This window comes from the organism of the source record quoted next, unplaced genomic scaffold (assembly GCF_019419815.1).
Source record: "Pyrus x bretschneideri cultivar Hongxiangsu unplaced genomic scaffold, Pyrus_bretschneideri_v1 Contig44, whole genome shotgun sequence".
NCBI lineage: Eukaryota > Viridiplantae > Streptophyta > Magnoliopsida > Rosales > Rosaceae > Pyrus > Pyrus x bretschneideri.
Genome location: NW_025999768.1, coordinates 1,945,064 through 1,960,337, shown reverse-complemented (window position 1 = coordinate 1,960,337; position 15,274 = coordinate 1,945,064). Strand labels below are relative to the sequence as shown.

General features: G+C 34.5%; 1 protein-coding gene across 1 annotated transcript; it reads left to right on the top strand.

Annotated features, from left to right (window-relative positions):
- Positions 1-9,876: 9,876 nt before the first annotated feature.
- Positions 9,877-13,497, top strand: LOC103960662 (sodium/pyruvate cotransporter BASS2, chloroplastic). The gene is made up of 13 exons (XM_009373143.3): positions 9,877-10,028; positions 10,314-10,425; positions 10,765-10,888; positions 11,016-11,057; positions 11,135-11,248; positions 11,338-11,400; positions 11,688-11,815; positions 11,994-12,075; positions 12,259-12,310; positions 12,451-12,548; positions 12,670-12,828; positions 12,942-13,031; positions 13,152-13,497. Exons 1-13 carry the CDS (start codon positions 9,917-9,919, stop codon positions 13,227-13,229), a joined length of 1,254 nt encoding a protein of 417 aa, XP_009371418.2. The 5' UTR covers positions 9,877-9,916; the 3' UTR covers positions 13,230-13,497.
- Positions 13,498-15,274: the final 1,777 nt, after the last annotated feature.

Below are 15,274 nucleotides of genomic sequence, written 5' to 3'. Positions count from 1 at the left end.
GAGAGAGAGAGCAGTGAGTGATGTGAGGGAGGAGAGAGAGGGGGGATTTGAGGTATCACGAGGAAGAAAAGTGAAAGTAAAGCTGGAAGAAAACAGATGCTCATATGGTGTGGTGTGGAGTGGTGCGCTGTCAGGGACTGGAAAACGTTTTTATTAGTAATTTATGGGGTTGAATTTATTGGATTATTTATTAATAAAAACGTTTCGTTAAGGGTTTTGGAGTTTTTTGCTACGGTTTGCTGTAGGCGCGTGGTTTTGGCGGCACTCACGAGTGGCAACTTTGGCGACAGTATTCAGCTTGGCCTGCCCGAAGAACAAAATACGATGGAAGACAGCTAAAAATTCGTATTTATTAAAAAAAATTAAAAGTAATCGCACTTCTAAATTAACCAAAACTATTATAATTTTGTTAAAAAATCGTTTCTTTGACTCATTTGATATGATTCAAATTCTGTCCAATAAGATCCCGAAAAGGATGAACATCGACGTATTAATAGCGAAACTCTTCTAAAATTTTGGAGTTTCACGCATCAAATTGCAAGAGAATGAGAGTTTTTAAAATAGTCGGAGAAAATCATTACTAGTTTTGAATTGTTATCTATTTTTGTCATCTCTAGAAGGGTAATAATTAAATATCAAGTAACTTAACTCCTCAAGTTCTTAGTATGATAGGCGTATTTGTACATTACTCGTAGAAATAAGAAAGAGAAGAACATTGAATTAAGTATGCGAGCTTAACAAACTAACTCTAATCCATAACGAATCATGATTACTCACGAAAGAAACAATTTAGAGCACCGTATCATCTCGTACGTATATATATTTTTTTCAAATATGTATATATCTCGTTTGATATTATATTTTGATCTGAGTATATAGTTTTTTTAAAATAAATTTTCATTTCATGAAACTTTTTGTTTTGTTTTGTTTTTTTTTTTTTTTGGTAAAAACTTTTTGTTTATTATATTTTGACTGTTTAAATGCAATTTAAAATAGATTTAAGTTATGAGGTTGTGTTTTTTTGGAAGACGAGTTATGAAACTTTGAATAATTTGAATTTTCTTCACCAGCATGTACTTTTCCTAAATTTTAAATGAAATTTAAAACATGAAGGTGTTGAAAGTCGTAGGTGTCTGTCTTATGCAGTCAGGCCTACGACAATTTTTGCTTGACCGTATGATGAGGAAGGAGCGGCTGCCACGCGCCGTTTAGGGGTTGTATTCGATGATCAAGGAGCAAATTCGTGGAGGTAAAATGACGGGTCGTAGGTTACTGACTCTGCAAACAGGCTAAAATTAATTTAGATCCTTCCCAAATATCGCGGTATGTAGCTGGTAGATTGCATAATTCGAGCTGTTCAAAAGAATGAGAAATAGATTAGGATTCTTAATATTTGTGATATGAGTCAATGAAATAGATTAACAGAGATCATAAAATTAAAATGAGTTGCCTGAATTACTCTGTTTGTTGATTCTAAATTTTGATTCCTAAAATTGCATGTGAGGAAAGGCTAGGAGAGTGGCAGTGTTATCAAGCGATAGTATTTTCTTGATTTCCGTTAAGTGTAACATCTTCTAATAATCTTGTAATCAAATATCATTGCTTTACTTTTCTTTTTTCTTGGACTGAAAATATCATAAATTGTCGCAGATGGGTTTAGCATTTGGTAAGAAAATAAATTAGTGAATAATTGTAGATTATTTATTGATGAGAGGAAGCAAAAGGTGAGTTGTGGAGAAGATACAAATCATTAATCATGTAAGCTAAGTATTAAGATGCTTAAGTTTTGATTAACTTAAGGCTTTTGAATTCGAGTTTTCAAGCAAACTTGATAGGCTCAAAATCGCAAGACAACCTTAAATACACTTTACGTATAAAAGTAAAACACCATTAACCAATCGAAATACAAATTCAATGTAGTTCACTATTTTGTTCTAATGACCTAAAAACATTCACGATATAATTGAACCAACTCAATTTTGCAACTTTGTGTTAACTTATAAACTTGGTGGCTTCCTATGTATATCTTTAGTCACTAAATTAATTAAAATTACAAAGAGCTGAACTCTTTTAACCAACTTAACTAAATTCAGATTTATACCACTTTTTATAAATTATTGGTTGAGGAACTAGGATTTTTACATGATTTTATCCATCCTTTGTTTTTCACCTTTAAGATTATTTGCCATTTCACGTATGTTTGGTATGGCAATCGATTGTATTCTTAAATTTAACATTTCTTTTTCTCTTTCATGTGGTTTGATTCAAGAGATTTTTAGTGTATTCGGAACATGAAGCAGTACGTCACATTTGATTATACAATTGAAGGGATACCTAGAGAGAGAAAAAAAAAAAACTTTCCTCCAATTAAACAATGACGTGCGGTGTAACAACTCATATTCCAAATACATTGCAAAATTTCTCGTTTTGATTGATAGTGATGCTAAAGAGACTAAATTTTTAGATTTTTTTTTTATATAATAAGATATGACAGTTGATGGTTGGACTCCTTTGTTAGATCATTAAAAATGAGTCCAACCATCAAATGTTACATCATATAGTGTACAAAAAATGATATAAATATTTGATCTTTCTAACGTTTTTATTTGATGATAATGCTTCCAAGTCTGGAGTAAATAATTCATTTATCTCAATTGCCAATGCTGCTCACCAACTCAAAGCAGGCACTTTATGCCTTCTGTACCATAATAAGCTCCTGTTTTTTAACTAATTTCCAAGCAAAATATTAGCAAATGTTAAACTCTTAACTTATATTAAGGGCAACAAAACTTTTATTATGTACCTAATAATAAGTAGTTATGTGCCTTAAAAACAGATGAAATAGGTAAGTAATATAATAATATTCATACCATTTGGCTGTATGAAATGCTGGATAAATGAATACGGTATAAACTAATATTGATCAATCCTATTCCCATTGGAGTTTTTAAAAGAAGAGCAACTTACTTGTAATACGTTTATCACTATCGTGACATTTTCATTTAGGGTATATTAGGAAAATTAAAATTTTAAATTCAAGTTTGTAAACCAAATGATGTAGTTATTGATGATCGGATTATTACTTAGGGCTTGTTTGAAAGTGTTTTTAAAATGACTACAAGTGCAAAGTAGAATATCCCCTTTGTAGTTGGAGAAGGCGAACACTAAAGCCCGTCCCATTACATTGAGTGCGTGTCATACTTTTTGGGTATAAGCTCTTAGCGCAAGCACTAAGCAAGTAAACTGCCATTTTCGCTAAACCAACAAGGCATTACGTTGAATGAATAGAAAACTGCTTTCTAGGCCCTTTCCTCTGTCAGGGGCTTCCACGATATGGTAACGGGGGACATTGTTGTTTTTAGTAAAAATGCAAATAAATATTAGAAAAACACTTAAATGCTTCCATGATATGGTAATGGGGGATATAACTGGTGTTTTTTGCAAAAACTCAAAAACATGTTCTTTAATAACACTTTCAGTTATTTAAAAGTACTTCCAAATGAGCCTATTAGTAAAATACTTATTTTTTATTTGTGAAACATTATTTAGCTAGTTTACAAATTTAATTTAAAATTAACATTATCTTTCGATTTATGCAAGCTCCTCTTCTGTGGAAGAAAAACAAACATGAGAAGGAATTCTAGGGAAAAGGACATTGGAAAGTTAGAAACAGGAAAAAGAAGTTGTTTCGCTTTGTGTAAAGTTAAGTATTAACTAATCACTTCTTGCCAAAACAGAACTGGAGATTTTTCCAGTACAGTGTAAATCAAACAAATCATGACAAATAAAGCTTCCACGTAAATCCTAATTTGGCCAGAGTAAGCAGTGATAAAACAAAACATCTGCTGAAGCTGCTTTTTCAACAAGTGCTTGTGCATAAGGCACATTTTCAATATCCAATCAAATACAATTTCTATTAAGAGATTTTTATCTGCAATGAAGGTCTGTTCTCACAAGTTTACATGTCCTCGCATAGTGAGTGTTGTAGCCTTATGAAGCTATATTTCAAATGACAAAGGAAAATCTATCGTCACACAAGCAGGGGCGAATGTACATTGGAATTAAGGTGATTCTAGGATCACTTTGAGTAAAAAAAAATATACATGTGAAGGTCTTCCAAGAACCTTTGAATGCTTGATACGAGTTCTTTTTGTATCTATCAAGTGTCTTGATATAACGTCTGCTACACATATCTTGACAAATTGCATCGACAATGCTTGACAAATTCTCTTAATATCACTTATCAAATTGCTTCGGCATACGTCGATACATGTTGATATGTATGCAACATAATTTGACTAACGACAACAAGTCTAATAAGTGCTCAACCAAATGCACTCTGTTTAAATCCAAAAAACTTTGACATTTAACACTAAAATCCAAAGGTTCATATTCTAGATCCACCTTACGAGTATAGAATCGGCCTTGTGATAGGCTTACTTTGTGAAACAATAGTTTATATCACTGAGTGTGGTGTTATTAGGCCAGAAATCTGATTAAAATAAGTTTATATTTAATTATTTTACAAAATCAAGAGAATGTCAGCATTTATACAGTGAAAAAAAAAAGAAAAAAAAAAAAGAAGACTTTTCTCTGTTTTCTTTTCTTCCCAGGAAGTATAATTTCAATATTTCATAGACTCAGAAATGGTTGAGAATAATTTTTTTTCCAAGATCATTAAAATATGTTAATATTTTATTAATCTGAAAGAAGAATAAACCAGCTAAGCGCATGCATAAGAAAATAAGGCCAGCAGAGACCAAGTCCAGCAAAATCATAATGTTTGGCAGCCACTGAAGCCATATGGCATAAATCATACTGCTCCCCTCGGCAGCTCCAGCTTATATATTTTCTCCTTTAATTTTTTAAATTTATTTTGTATTGTTTTTAATACGTGAAAAGTTCAAAATAAAATACAAATCCTCATGATTTGAGAGCTAATACGGCCTCTCACAGTAGGCTAAAAAAATGAGTGAGATACCAATATATTGAAAAAAGCGTTGTTCGTTTTGCTCTGGATTTAATCGGTCCCCACCAAGCCATCAAGCATCACAAAACAAAAATTGATAAAATCAAGTGGTTAATATGATCACAGACTGGTTCGATGACGATTGTCTATGGCCAACCAAATGGGGAAGGCAGCATGTGGCCAGATGTGTCAACCATTGTATAGTAGAATCTTGAAAGCCATCCTCTCTTTTTATCTCTTTATTATGTCCCAGTTCTTTTAGGATTTAGACCCTTTTGTTTTGTGCTCTCAATTATTATTGAAGTGTATTTAGCAATATATTAAACTGACGGGTTCGCCGAGTTAGCTTAAATAGTGAAATAGATTTTCAAGAGCTTGCGGAGTCCTCTCCTTATTTATTTTAAACTTCTTCTGATAATTGCTATGCCGTTGTTAGAGTTAGACTAATTTTCCTTTGTGTTTCTTTTTTGTTTTTCTTCTATGTTACCGAAAAAAGACATCCGCTGAGCAATATATTAAACTGAGTTTATTAAATGATAGATTGTAAAATAATGCATGTATCCTTGTGTAACTTTTTTGTTTTATTGGGACGGTATTTTTATAGCGGAAAATTTGAACTCAGATGGATATAGATTATTTTCTAGTTGTTTATATTTGTTTTGGTCACGTCCGGATTTTTTTCTAGACCAATACTAATTATAGTTATGGAAATATATTACATATAGTCCCTAACTAGAACAACGCACACGATCAAGACTTTTTGCCTTATGACTAAGGATATATCTAATTGTGTCTACAGTATTCATCACCCAACAATTTGCATACTCCACTTGTTTCTTGAGAAGATCAAAGCTTTTTTTCGTTGAAGAAACCTTCCGCTTCAATTTGTACTTTTTTCAACAAAAAACAAACATGAAAAACAAATGTACTATTTTCACTAACATTTCAAGTAGGGGCCCCGAATTCAAATTGGTTATGTCTTGCCTCTACCTGAAGGTGTGGACACAGGGCATTGTATTCAGATGACCAAGGGCGGATCCACAAGGGGTTAATGCGAGTCAGTTGACCTCATAGACGCCGAAAAGATGGTTAGGGAGAATCTCAAATGACCTTGTGATCGTCTCGGATGGCCATCCATGAGAAGCGGACTTTAGTATATCGATAATTAAAAAAAAAAAAAACTAATGAAAAAAGCTTGAAAACTTTGAGTTTTAACGATAAGGACAAAATAAAGGGTAAAGTGAATAGTACTAAGATTGACTTTTTAGTGTAAAAATGTGATTTTTCGCTAAACTAAATAGTACCAGAAGTTTTTTTATTAAAGTTCCCTTAAAAAAAAAAAAAAGTTCACGTCTTAACCCTATAAAGTAAAAATATTGGATCTTCCACTGCCGAGGAAACAACGAATTTTATACATACACTGAGGTCTGTGTTAATGAACGTTCCTACATATCTCACCAAACTTCGATTTTCTGTGGAAACAAAACCTAAGTACTTGATATTCGGTAAGAGCATATTTGAAAAGACCAGTGCTTATTTTTCTTACAGAAACAAACCAATTATGCAGGAAAATAGATACAACATGCTTGCTCTGTAGTTGGTATTGGTGCAGAATTTATTTGTACTCTGTTACACCTATTTATAGGCATGAAACTAAAACCCAAGATACAGAGTCGAGAGAATAAGTGAAGAAATGTGTCAACTCTACTTACCACAGTTGCTATCATGGCTTCGTACAATCCATCTCAATATTCTTACACTTTATAATGTCTATACACACACACACACTGACACACATATTTATATTTATGAATCTGCGATCAAAGAAATTGACGAACATAGTGTTATTAAAAACATTGAAATTTAATGATGCATAAACAACAACAACAAAGTCTTACCCTATTAAGTAAGGTATTCCGTTAACTCCAAGTACTCCATGTCTTTTCTTAAAGTCTCATTCTAAGTCTTCCTCTACCCCTTGAACCTCAAGCCTCTGTCTCCTAATTGCATTTTCTAACCGGAGCATTTGTAAATTTTCGATTCACATGTTCAAACCACTTTAACCGATTTAAACTGAATGATGCATGAGAAAAGAATATATCAGATAGAGATAAAAAAGCTGATATCATTAAAGAGAGAGAGGGAGTAAAGATGAGATGGAGAGTTTAGGTGGGGTGTGTTGTCATTGAGTTGGAACAAATACATGGATTGCATGGGGGAGAATATATGTTTAACTTGGAAAACATATTAATGATGACATAATTAGTATATAATATAGGTAGAGAGTGATTAGGTTGTTGGGGCGTCTTGGCTGTTGAAAAGTGTAATCCATCTCATGTGTGGTTCACCACTAACCACTCTTAGTTGTTTATAGAAGATGAACCACCTATAGAAGTTGAACCAATTTAGTTGGTAGAACTTCTTGCCTAGGACAATTTTCTTACACCCTGTGGAACTAGCGACGCCAGATTGTATTTTTGTGAGAGCTGTCGAATATATATTACATGCGGCCACCTTTTTTTTAACAGGACTGTAAATTTTACTATGTTCTCATATATTGTATACAATAAGATTATTTAATCGTTAAATTTTGATCATTGTCGATCATGTGATGCATGTTTAGCATACTAGACAAATCTCAATGAAAATGGTGGCTGATGTGGAAGAATAAGGTAGGAGCAGTAACCAATCACATAGAAACAGCCAACACAAGACTACAGCATAGAAAGAGCCAACGCAGCACTACAGCTGCTCTCAACGGTGGATTGAGATCTTCTCCGGATCTAAAACACTTCTAAGTTTGTGAACCGAGCAATTCAGAGTGTTCAAGAGAAAAATATATAAAGAAAAAGTGTGTGTAAGATGAGCCAGTGGTATAGGCTAATAAAAATCACATGATTTAAATTGAACGGTCAGTATTACTTAATCAACGAGTTCTAGAGTGAGATTCGGATAGAATCTCAATTCTTCATTTGCTTCAAAAATCTTGGCCCGGCGGTCCATCTCACTTTACATGTCTAGTCTCTACCACGTGCGCTATCACTGTTTTTCTGATTAGTGACAGCAAATGGGGGAAGAAGAAAAAAACAGGGCAATCCGGACATCCTCCTGGTGTAAACTTGAGAAGCCACTGAACACCAGTTTTGGCTCCTATGGACCACAATTTTAGGCCTAAGTTACGTTCTACACCACCATTCAAGTCTTAGTTAGTATCAAAATGAGCCACGAGCTTCGCATTTTTAACGTCTTAACATTTTGACATTCAACTAATTTACACTTTTTGACAAGTTACTTAGTGTTAACTAATGACGTGTAAGTGATGGACCCACTTGCAAAACATTCTTGGTGTGATTCTTGTGGCACTGCTGGTGGGTCTTGCTTTACAATGCGTCGTTAATGGTTGACTAGATTATCAACCTACAAGGTTGTAAATTGGACAAATGTCGCAAAAGTTGAGGTGCAGTGTGAAAAATTATAACCTCATGACTTATTTAGAAATCCACATGTAACCTCGATGGCGGGAAGTGTCCTTAGTCTAAAATTTTACTATTTAATTTTTAACCGTTAAATCCGTAGTCAAGAATTCAATACCAAAGATTTAATGGTATAAAATTATCGTGTATAAAATACACTGAAATATACTAGAAACTCTCCAAAAAATAGTTCTATATGATAAAACATTCGAAGAGTAGGGTAGAACCGCCCTTGTCAGTGCCAATATGGGTCACTTATAAATGTCAGAGGCCCATTGATTACAATCGCCAGGGGAAAACAAAGGCCCAAAGGCCCACTTAAACTTCATGGATATTTATGATTCCTTCAGTCCCAACTCCCAATGATAGAGGAGTGCTCCTTCACTAGGCCCACAGTTTAATAGTTTATTTTTCTCTTTTCGGAAAATTGCATAATTTTATATTACATCACCACAAGTATTTGCTAACAAATATATTAAAAACACATCTTTTTTTATTTTCTTATCTGTGTTTATATCTATTGTTTTCGTATGATTCACTCCTTCTATCAAAAAATTTAAAAAAATGTTTGAAAATTATCTTTTTGGAAATAGTAGACAAATTATCTTTTTAAATCATATTTTGTAAATTAAAAGATGTGATAGTTGATGATTGAATTTCATTTTAGTGGTTTAAAGAAAAAATTCAACTATTAAACGTCACATCACGTGGTTGAGAATATGATCTCTAAACATCATTCGGAATGAGACCCACTCCAAATCTATGTCTAGAGTCTGCAAATCAAGAGATTTGGACCATTCAAGAGAGAGAAAGGGATCCATGTAGTTTTAATTTTTTGAATTTTTGAGATGTGTAAGTGAGATGAGTTAATGAGAGCGTCCGGATCTCTCTGTCTACGAGCTCTAAACAAAGATCTAGAATAGATCTCAATTTAATAGGAACCGTAATATTGAAATTGGATGATCTAAATCTCTCGTTCTGGAAGGCGGGACACAGAATTCAGAAGTAGATCTCAATCCAACACCACCCCAGCTCTTTTATCACTATAATGCGTATTTTTGATTAAAAATTCAGGTCAAATAAGTGAAAGTCAATTGTAATTAGATTTCCCAAATCAAAACGAAATTATGGGAGCTATCAGCTCAAGGCTCAAGCGATCGACTGTTCAACTGTACTTACAATGCCGACTAGACTGTAATTTTCAAAAGTCAGCATCGAAAAACCAATCAATGTTTTTCGTTCTTTTGCGAAAAGAATTTGGATGAGGCAAACAACGGATAGATTCATTTGTGTGGTTCATCGGTTTCCACGATTCCCAACAAGGCAACGTAGACCCCCACCATTTTTGGAGGCAACCAAAACCTCCCTCTGCAGCAAACCTCACTCAAAACCCCCACTGAAATTTGAGCTTAAACCCATAATCCTTTCGTCTTCTCCGTCTGATCGAATCGTTCGAGTAGTTTGATTCGATCCAATGTCGTCCATATCGTCGAAATTTGCTCTCAAGGATTTCAAGCTGAGAACGTGCGACGCTTTCTTCAGGCCAGCTGCTTCTTTATCTGCAAGGAGGCTGCAGTCTCATCTGGGTACGTTGGATATAATATTTCGTTGATTTTTGTTTCTGGATTGTGTTTTTTGGGGAATTTGCCAATAGGGTTCTGGTTGTTTTGATGATTTATCTGTAAAGTTTTGTGCTTTGGGACTATAAAATTTGCTGACAAGAAATTTGGGTTAAGCTCGTTTTGATGTTTTATCTGTCAATTTTTGTGCTTTGAGACTTTTTTCGGGTTCCTGGATTCTGGGGAGTGTGACATTTATTTATGTCCCTCCGTTTCTAGCATTTATTTTTCTAACAGTGATTGGTGTTTCAGACTTCATAGGTGAACTTTCTGTGCCTGAGAATGTAAGGTGCTGTGCGATCCAAAGCAAGACATGGAGTCCCATCGTTGTGAAACCTTCTTCTTCGATAATTCAAACATCAAGGTGTGTTTTATGTTTCTTGTTACCTTTGTTTGATGAGAAAAATGAGCATATATGTTAGTATATCAATGTGATCATGCACAAGAGTTACTGGTTAATGCTAGTGGGAACAATAGTGGTCTCGTAGTTCAATTTTGTAAAGACAATCGGAATAAGTGTGTTTAGTCTTGGAGGAGAAAGTGGAATATACACCAGTTGGATGATGTAGGACAATAACGGTCTCAACCATTTACGGTCTAGGCTGTCCTAATTTTATTTGTAAAGATGATTACCGTTTTCGTGTACTTCCTGGTTACCAATACCCAAGTCTACATTCATCAGCTTGTTGACAACTATATGTAGGAACTCCAAAGTTTTCTGCAAGGCTGCAACAAATTTATCTGGAGATCTTCCTAGTAGTACTCCTAGTGGGATGAACCTGTACGAGAAAATAATCGAAACTTTGACAACTCTATTTCCTGTGTGGGTAGGTGTTACATTTTATTTAACCAGATTCTCATCTTCGGTACTTCTTAATTGCTTAGTTCTGTGTATATTTAAAATAAAGCTTTCTCAAGAACACTTGCAAGTTTTAAATCTACTTCCGTGGACAGGTCATATTGGGCACCATCCTTGGGATCTACAAGCCAGCTGCGGTAATCTCTCTGTCTGCTACTTCATTGTGTGGCATATCAACTAGTGTATAACTAGCTTATTCATGGGGTTTCTACAGGTAACTTGGTTGCAGACAGACCTTTTCACGCTTGGCCTTGGTTTCCTCATGCTTTCTATGGGGTTGACATTGACCTTTGAGGACTTTAGACGATGTTTGCGTAATCCTTGGACAGTGAGTAGCATCCACTCACATTTAAATCGTGGATGGTATCTGAAACAGAATAATCTAATTTTAAATTAAAATTTATTTTTCTGTTTCAGGTGGGTGTAGGTTTTCTTGCACAGTACATGATCAAACCCCTACTAGGTTTTGTTATTGCCTTGGTAATTCTTCGTCAAATTTTTTGTTGTCTGTCATGTAATTTACTATTGAAATGTTTTACAGTTGTAATTAAATTTTTACTCAAGTCAGACTTTAGCGAAAAAATCTCATTTTTACGGCTAGTGTTTGAAGATCTTCTCTTCTATTACAAAGAAGGGGAATGTTGACTAGATTAAGTTTTATGGATTACATATTTTGGATTCTATATTGATGAACAGCTTCCGAGTGGTTAGATGCAGATGTAACATTGACGAAATATAAGTGATCTAAAATTCATTTTGATTTTCAGACTCTCAAACTTTCTGCACCTATTGCGACTGGTCTTATCTTGGTCTCGTGCTGTCCTGGTGGTCAGGCATCAAATGTTGCAACTTATATCTCTAAGGGAAACGTAGCGCTTTCTGTTCTCATGACAACGTAAGTTACATGCCCTCAAATGTTTATGTTTGTTTTGACTTTTGGCAGGTCCTGGATATGTTTGCAGTATTTATTAACTTATACTGCTACTGAAGTATGATAAAACCAGACTCGACAGCCTTTAGTTTATCGTAATGTCACGTATTGAAGCAACAATTATTTTGTGGTCAATCTGTAGGTGTTCAACAATAGGAGCTATTATTATGACACCACTTCTTACCAAGCTTCTTGCTGGCCAGCTTGTTCCAGTTGATGCTGCGGTAAGTTGAAACATGGTTAACAAACTTTGTTGATAAGTTATGTAATACTTGAACTTCTGCAGTTTATAAGTACTACTTGCTGGCTAGCACTTCCAAGAGTAATTAAAGAAATTTTACGGATAAAATATAAAGATACGGAAATAGTCTGTTTACACTGAGATTTTCTCCCTGCCATCTTTGCAGGGCCTGGCTCTCAGCACTTTCCAGGTTGTTTTAATGCCAACAATTGTAGGAGGTAAATAGAAGGTTTTTACAGTTATCCTTGGAATTCGAAATCTTTCTACAAATCTTAGCTTATTTCCAATATCTGGACATAAATTTATAATCAACACCCCCCCCCCCCCCCACCTTTTTCTCTCTCGCTTTCCATGACAGTACTGGCAAATGAGTTCTTCCCCAAATTCACTTCAAAAATAGCTGCGGTGACACCTTTAATTGGAGTACTGCTCACCACTCTACTCTGTGCCAGCCCGGTAAGTCGCAAACATATACTGAATTGACTTCCATATGGATACATTTTGTTTCTCCTCAGTAAATTCATAGTAGTTACATTACGAATCTAATAGGGTAACTTGTATTCGCATAATTGTTAAGATTGGGCAAGTTTCTGAAGTCTTGAAAACACAAGGAGCGCAACTGATACTCCCAGTGGCTATTCTGCACAGTGCTGCATTTTGTATTGGTTACTGGATTTCGAAGTTATCATTTGGTGAATCTACATCTCGTACCATATCCATAGAGTGTGGGATGCAGGTAGCCATCTTCTCATTCGGTATTTTCTTACTGATTTTCGCACTGTTTGTCAAGTTGAACGAGTTCATACATTTAAGTACCCTCTAATTACTGTCTCGATATTTCGTTCGCAGAGCTCAGCACTTGGATTTTTACTTGCTCAAAAACATTTTACAAACCCTCTTGTTGCCGTCCCTTCTGCTGTCAGCGTTGTTTGCATGGCGGTACGATTCTCTTTAACTCTCTTAATTTCCTTCTTAACTACCCTTTTGAGGTAATTAATTATGGGAGTTCTGCAAAGTACAACGTTATTTACTATCATCGTACATTGTCCTTCCGAACAGCTTGGTGGGAGTGCTCTTGCTGTCTTCTGGAGAAACAGACCAATTCCAATCGACGACAAGGATGATTTCAAGGAATGAGAAACTTGGCCTCCCTTTTTGTCTGGGTATTTTTTTACTTAAAAATTACTTGTTAGAGTTGGTTTAACTTTTTATTACCAAGTTATATGTGCATTAGATATCAGTTTTATGTCAAGTTTTATTACCATTAACGCTAATAACACGAAGCTTGTCGCTCAAGTTGTCAAACGTTTACCATTGCGCTGAGATCCTGTGTTCGAATCTCTTCTCTTCTTCTATCAAGAAAAGGGCTTCACATGCATATTGGAGAAGTGCTTGAATTCAACCATGTGATGTGATTTATGGCAGATTTTTGTACACAACTGAGTTTATAATTTAGGGAAGAGATCCGGTCCTGATCTCTCCTACTAAAGCCTAAGGATCAAGTGATCCGGGTTTTTGAAATTTGATCCAACTGCTGCAATTATTATAACTTTTAAAGGGTCCCTTGTTTTAGCCGTTTGATCAAATTTCAAAACCCAGATCACTTCCTTTGGCTTTGTTGAGAGAGATCCGGACCGGATCTCTTCCCTATAATTTATATATGCAGTCAGTTTCATTTTTGTTGCCTTGTTATGCATCAGTTTTGGGATTAGGGTTTTTTCAGAAAACTGGAACTATTCAGAGCTAATGGTGTGCTCTGCAAAAAATTGAGAGGACTGGAATTTCCCAACCACCTATCTTTTGACTTCTGTGACCCTTTTCGGCAAATCTGCAAAAGCATGTCCCAACTTTTTTGGCTCCTTTTCTCTGGCACCAATGAAGACAATTGGCAGTAAATATTATAAACTGTGATGTGATTGATATATGCATACCTTTTGCCGGCCACAGATTTAAAAAGAGAGAGAGGGTCTCTCCAAACTTGTTCTCATCTTTTGACCGATTTATGTGTCCTACTGTGATTGAATCAAACAAAACTCGAAGTAGAACAGTCTGATCAGCTAGTTAATCAAATATTGGAGCAAGATTATATATATTAAAAGTTGTACTTATATAATCGGATGATATCTAAATATGAAACAAGTTGTTCTCTTGTTAGGGACTGATTAAGTACCCTCTCAAGTAAACATAACATTAAAAATGCACTTGTTAGGTTGCCCTATCTCGCTAATGTAAAGATAAGGAGACGTAAAATGCGTTACATTAAAATAAATTACATGAGAAAATTTGAATTATAGAAAAATGAGACCATTAAAATGATTTGATGTGGAAATCATGGTTTAAATTATATAAAAATGGCTGTGTTGCTTACCAACCAAGTTATTAAAAATTTGGCAAAAATATAAATCCCAACAAACATTTTAAAAATACATAAATTAAAGGCCAACATGTTTTTGCACGGGTTGCGTGCCGGTTTAGAATTATGTATAAGCATAACTTTCCTTTTCTTTTTTAATATAAAGGCATCCGCCGATAATAATTAAGAGAATTGTTATTCGCATTCCAAAAATCTCATTCTACACTCTAAATTTTCAATATTTGGAAAGAAAAATACATTTGTGAGGAATGTTGAATAAAATTTTTGAAATGCCAATAATACTTTCCATAATTAATTTCTTTTTATGCAGTTTTGGAAGCACATGGGGGCGGCAACACACTTTTGACCATAAATTCAACTGCCCATAAAAGATGAGTTGGTGGCTTTAAAAAGTTCATTCGTAGGAGTTCCAACTCGGGTTTTTGGTCCAAAAATTTTGCACGCTTTTTACTAAAATAGAAGAGTTTTCTTAATTAAAATAGTTTTTGAAATTAATATAATTTTTTATTTTGATCTGTGAAATTTAAAGGTGTTGTTTCATTTTGATTCTTATATAACAAAATTATCACGGAATGATCAAATTGATTGACGATGAATAAACACAGAAATCACTTCAAACTTAAAAACCAAATTGAAAAATTATGTTAATTCGGGAACCATTTTGGTAAAAATGCCAAATAGAAATTATTATTTTAGTGTTGACTTAACGAGGGGGTGACCGTCTTCCTTCAACTTTCTTTTATAAGTTTAATAGGGTGAGAAAGATAGAATATATTTTGACAAAAAAAAAAAAAAAAACAACAAACAA

Bases quoted from the DNA above. Each gene is read 5' to 3' on its own strand.
- LOC103960662 (XM_009373143.3), top strand. From the start codon at position 9,917: ATGTCGTCCATATCGTCGAAATTTGCTCTCAAGGATTTCAAGCTGAGA. The intron at 12,076-12,258 runs GTAAGTTGAAAC...CCATCTTTGCAG, and splicing joins TTGTTCCAGTTGATGCTGCG to GGCCTGGCTCTCAGCACTTT. The intron at 12,311-12,450 runs GTAAATAGAAGG...TTTCCATGACAG, and splicing joins AATGCCAACAATTGTAGGAG to TACTGGCAAATGAGTTCTTC.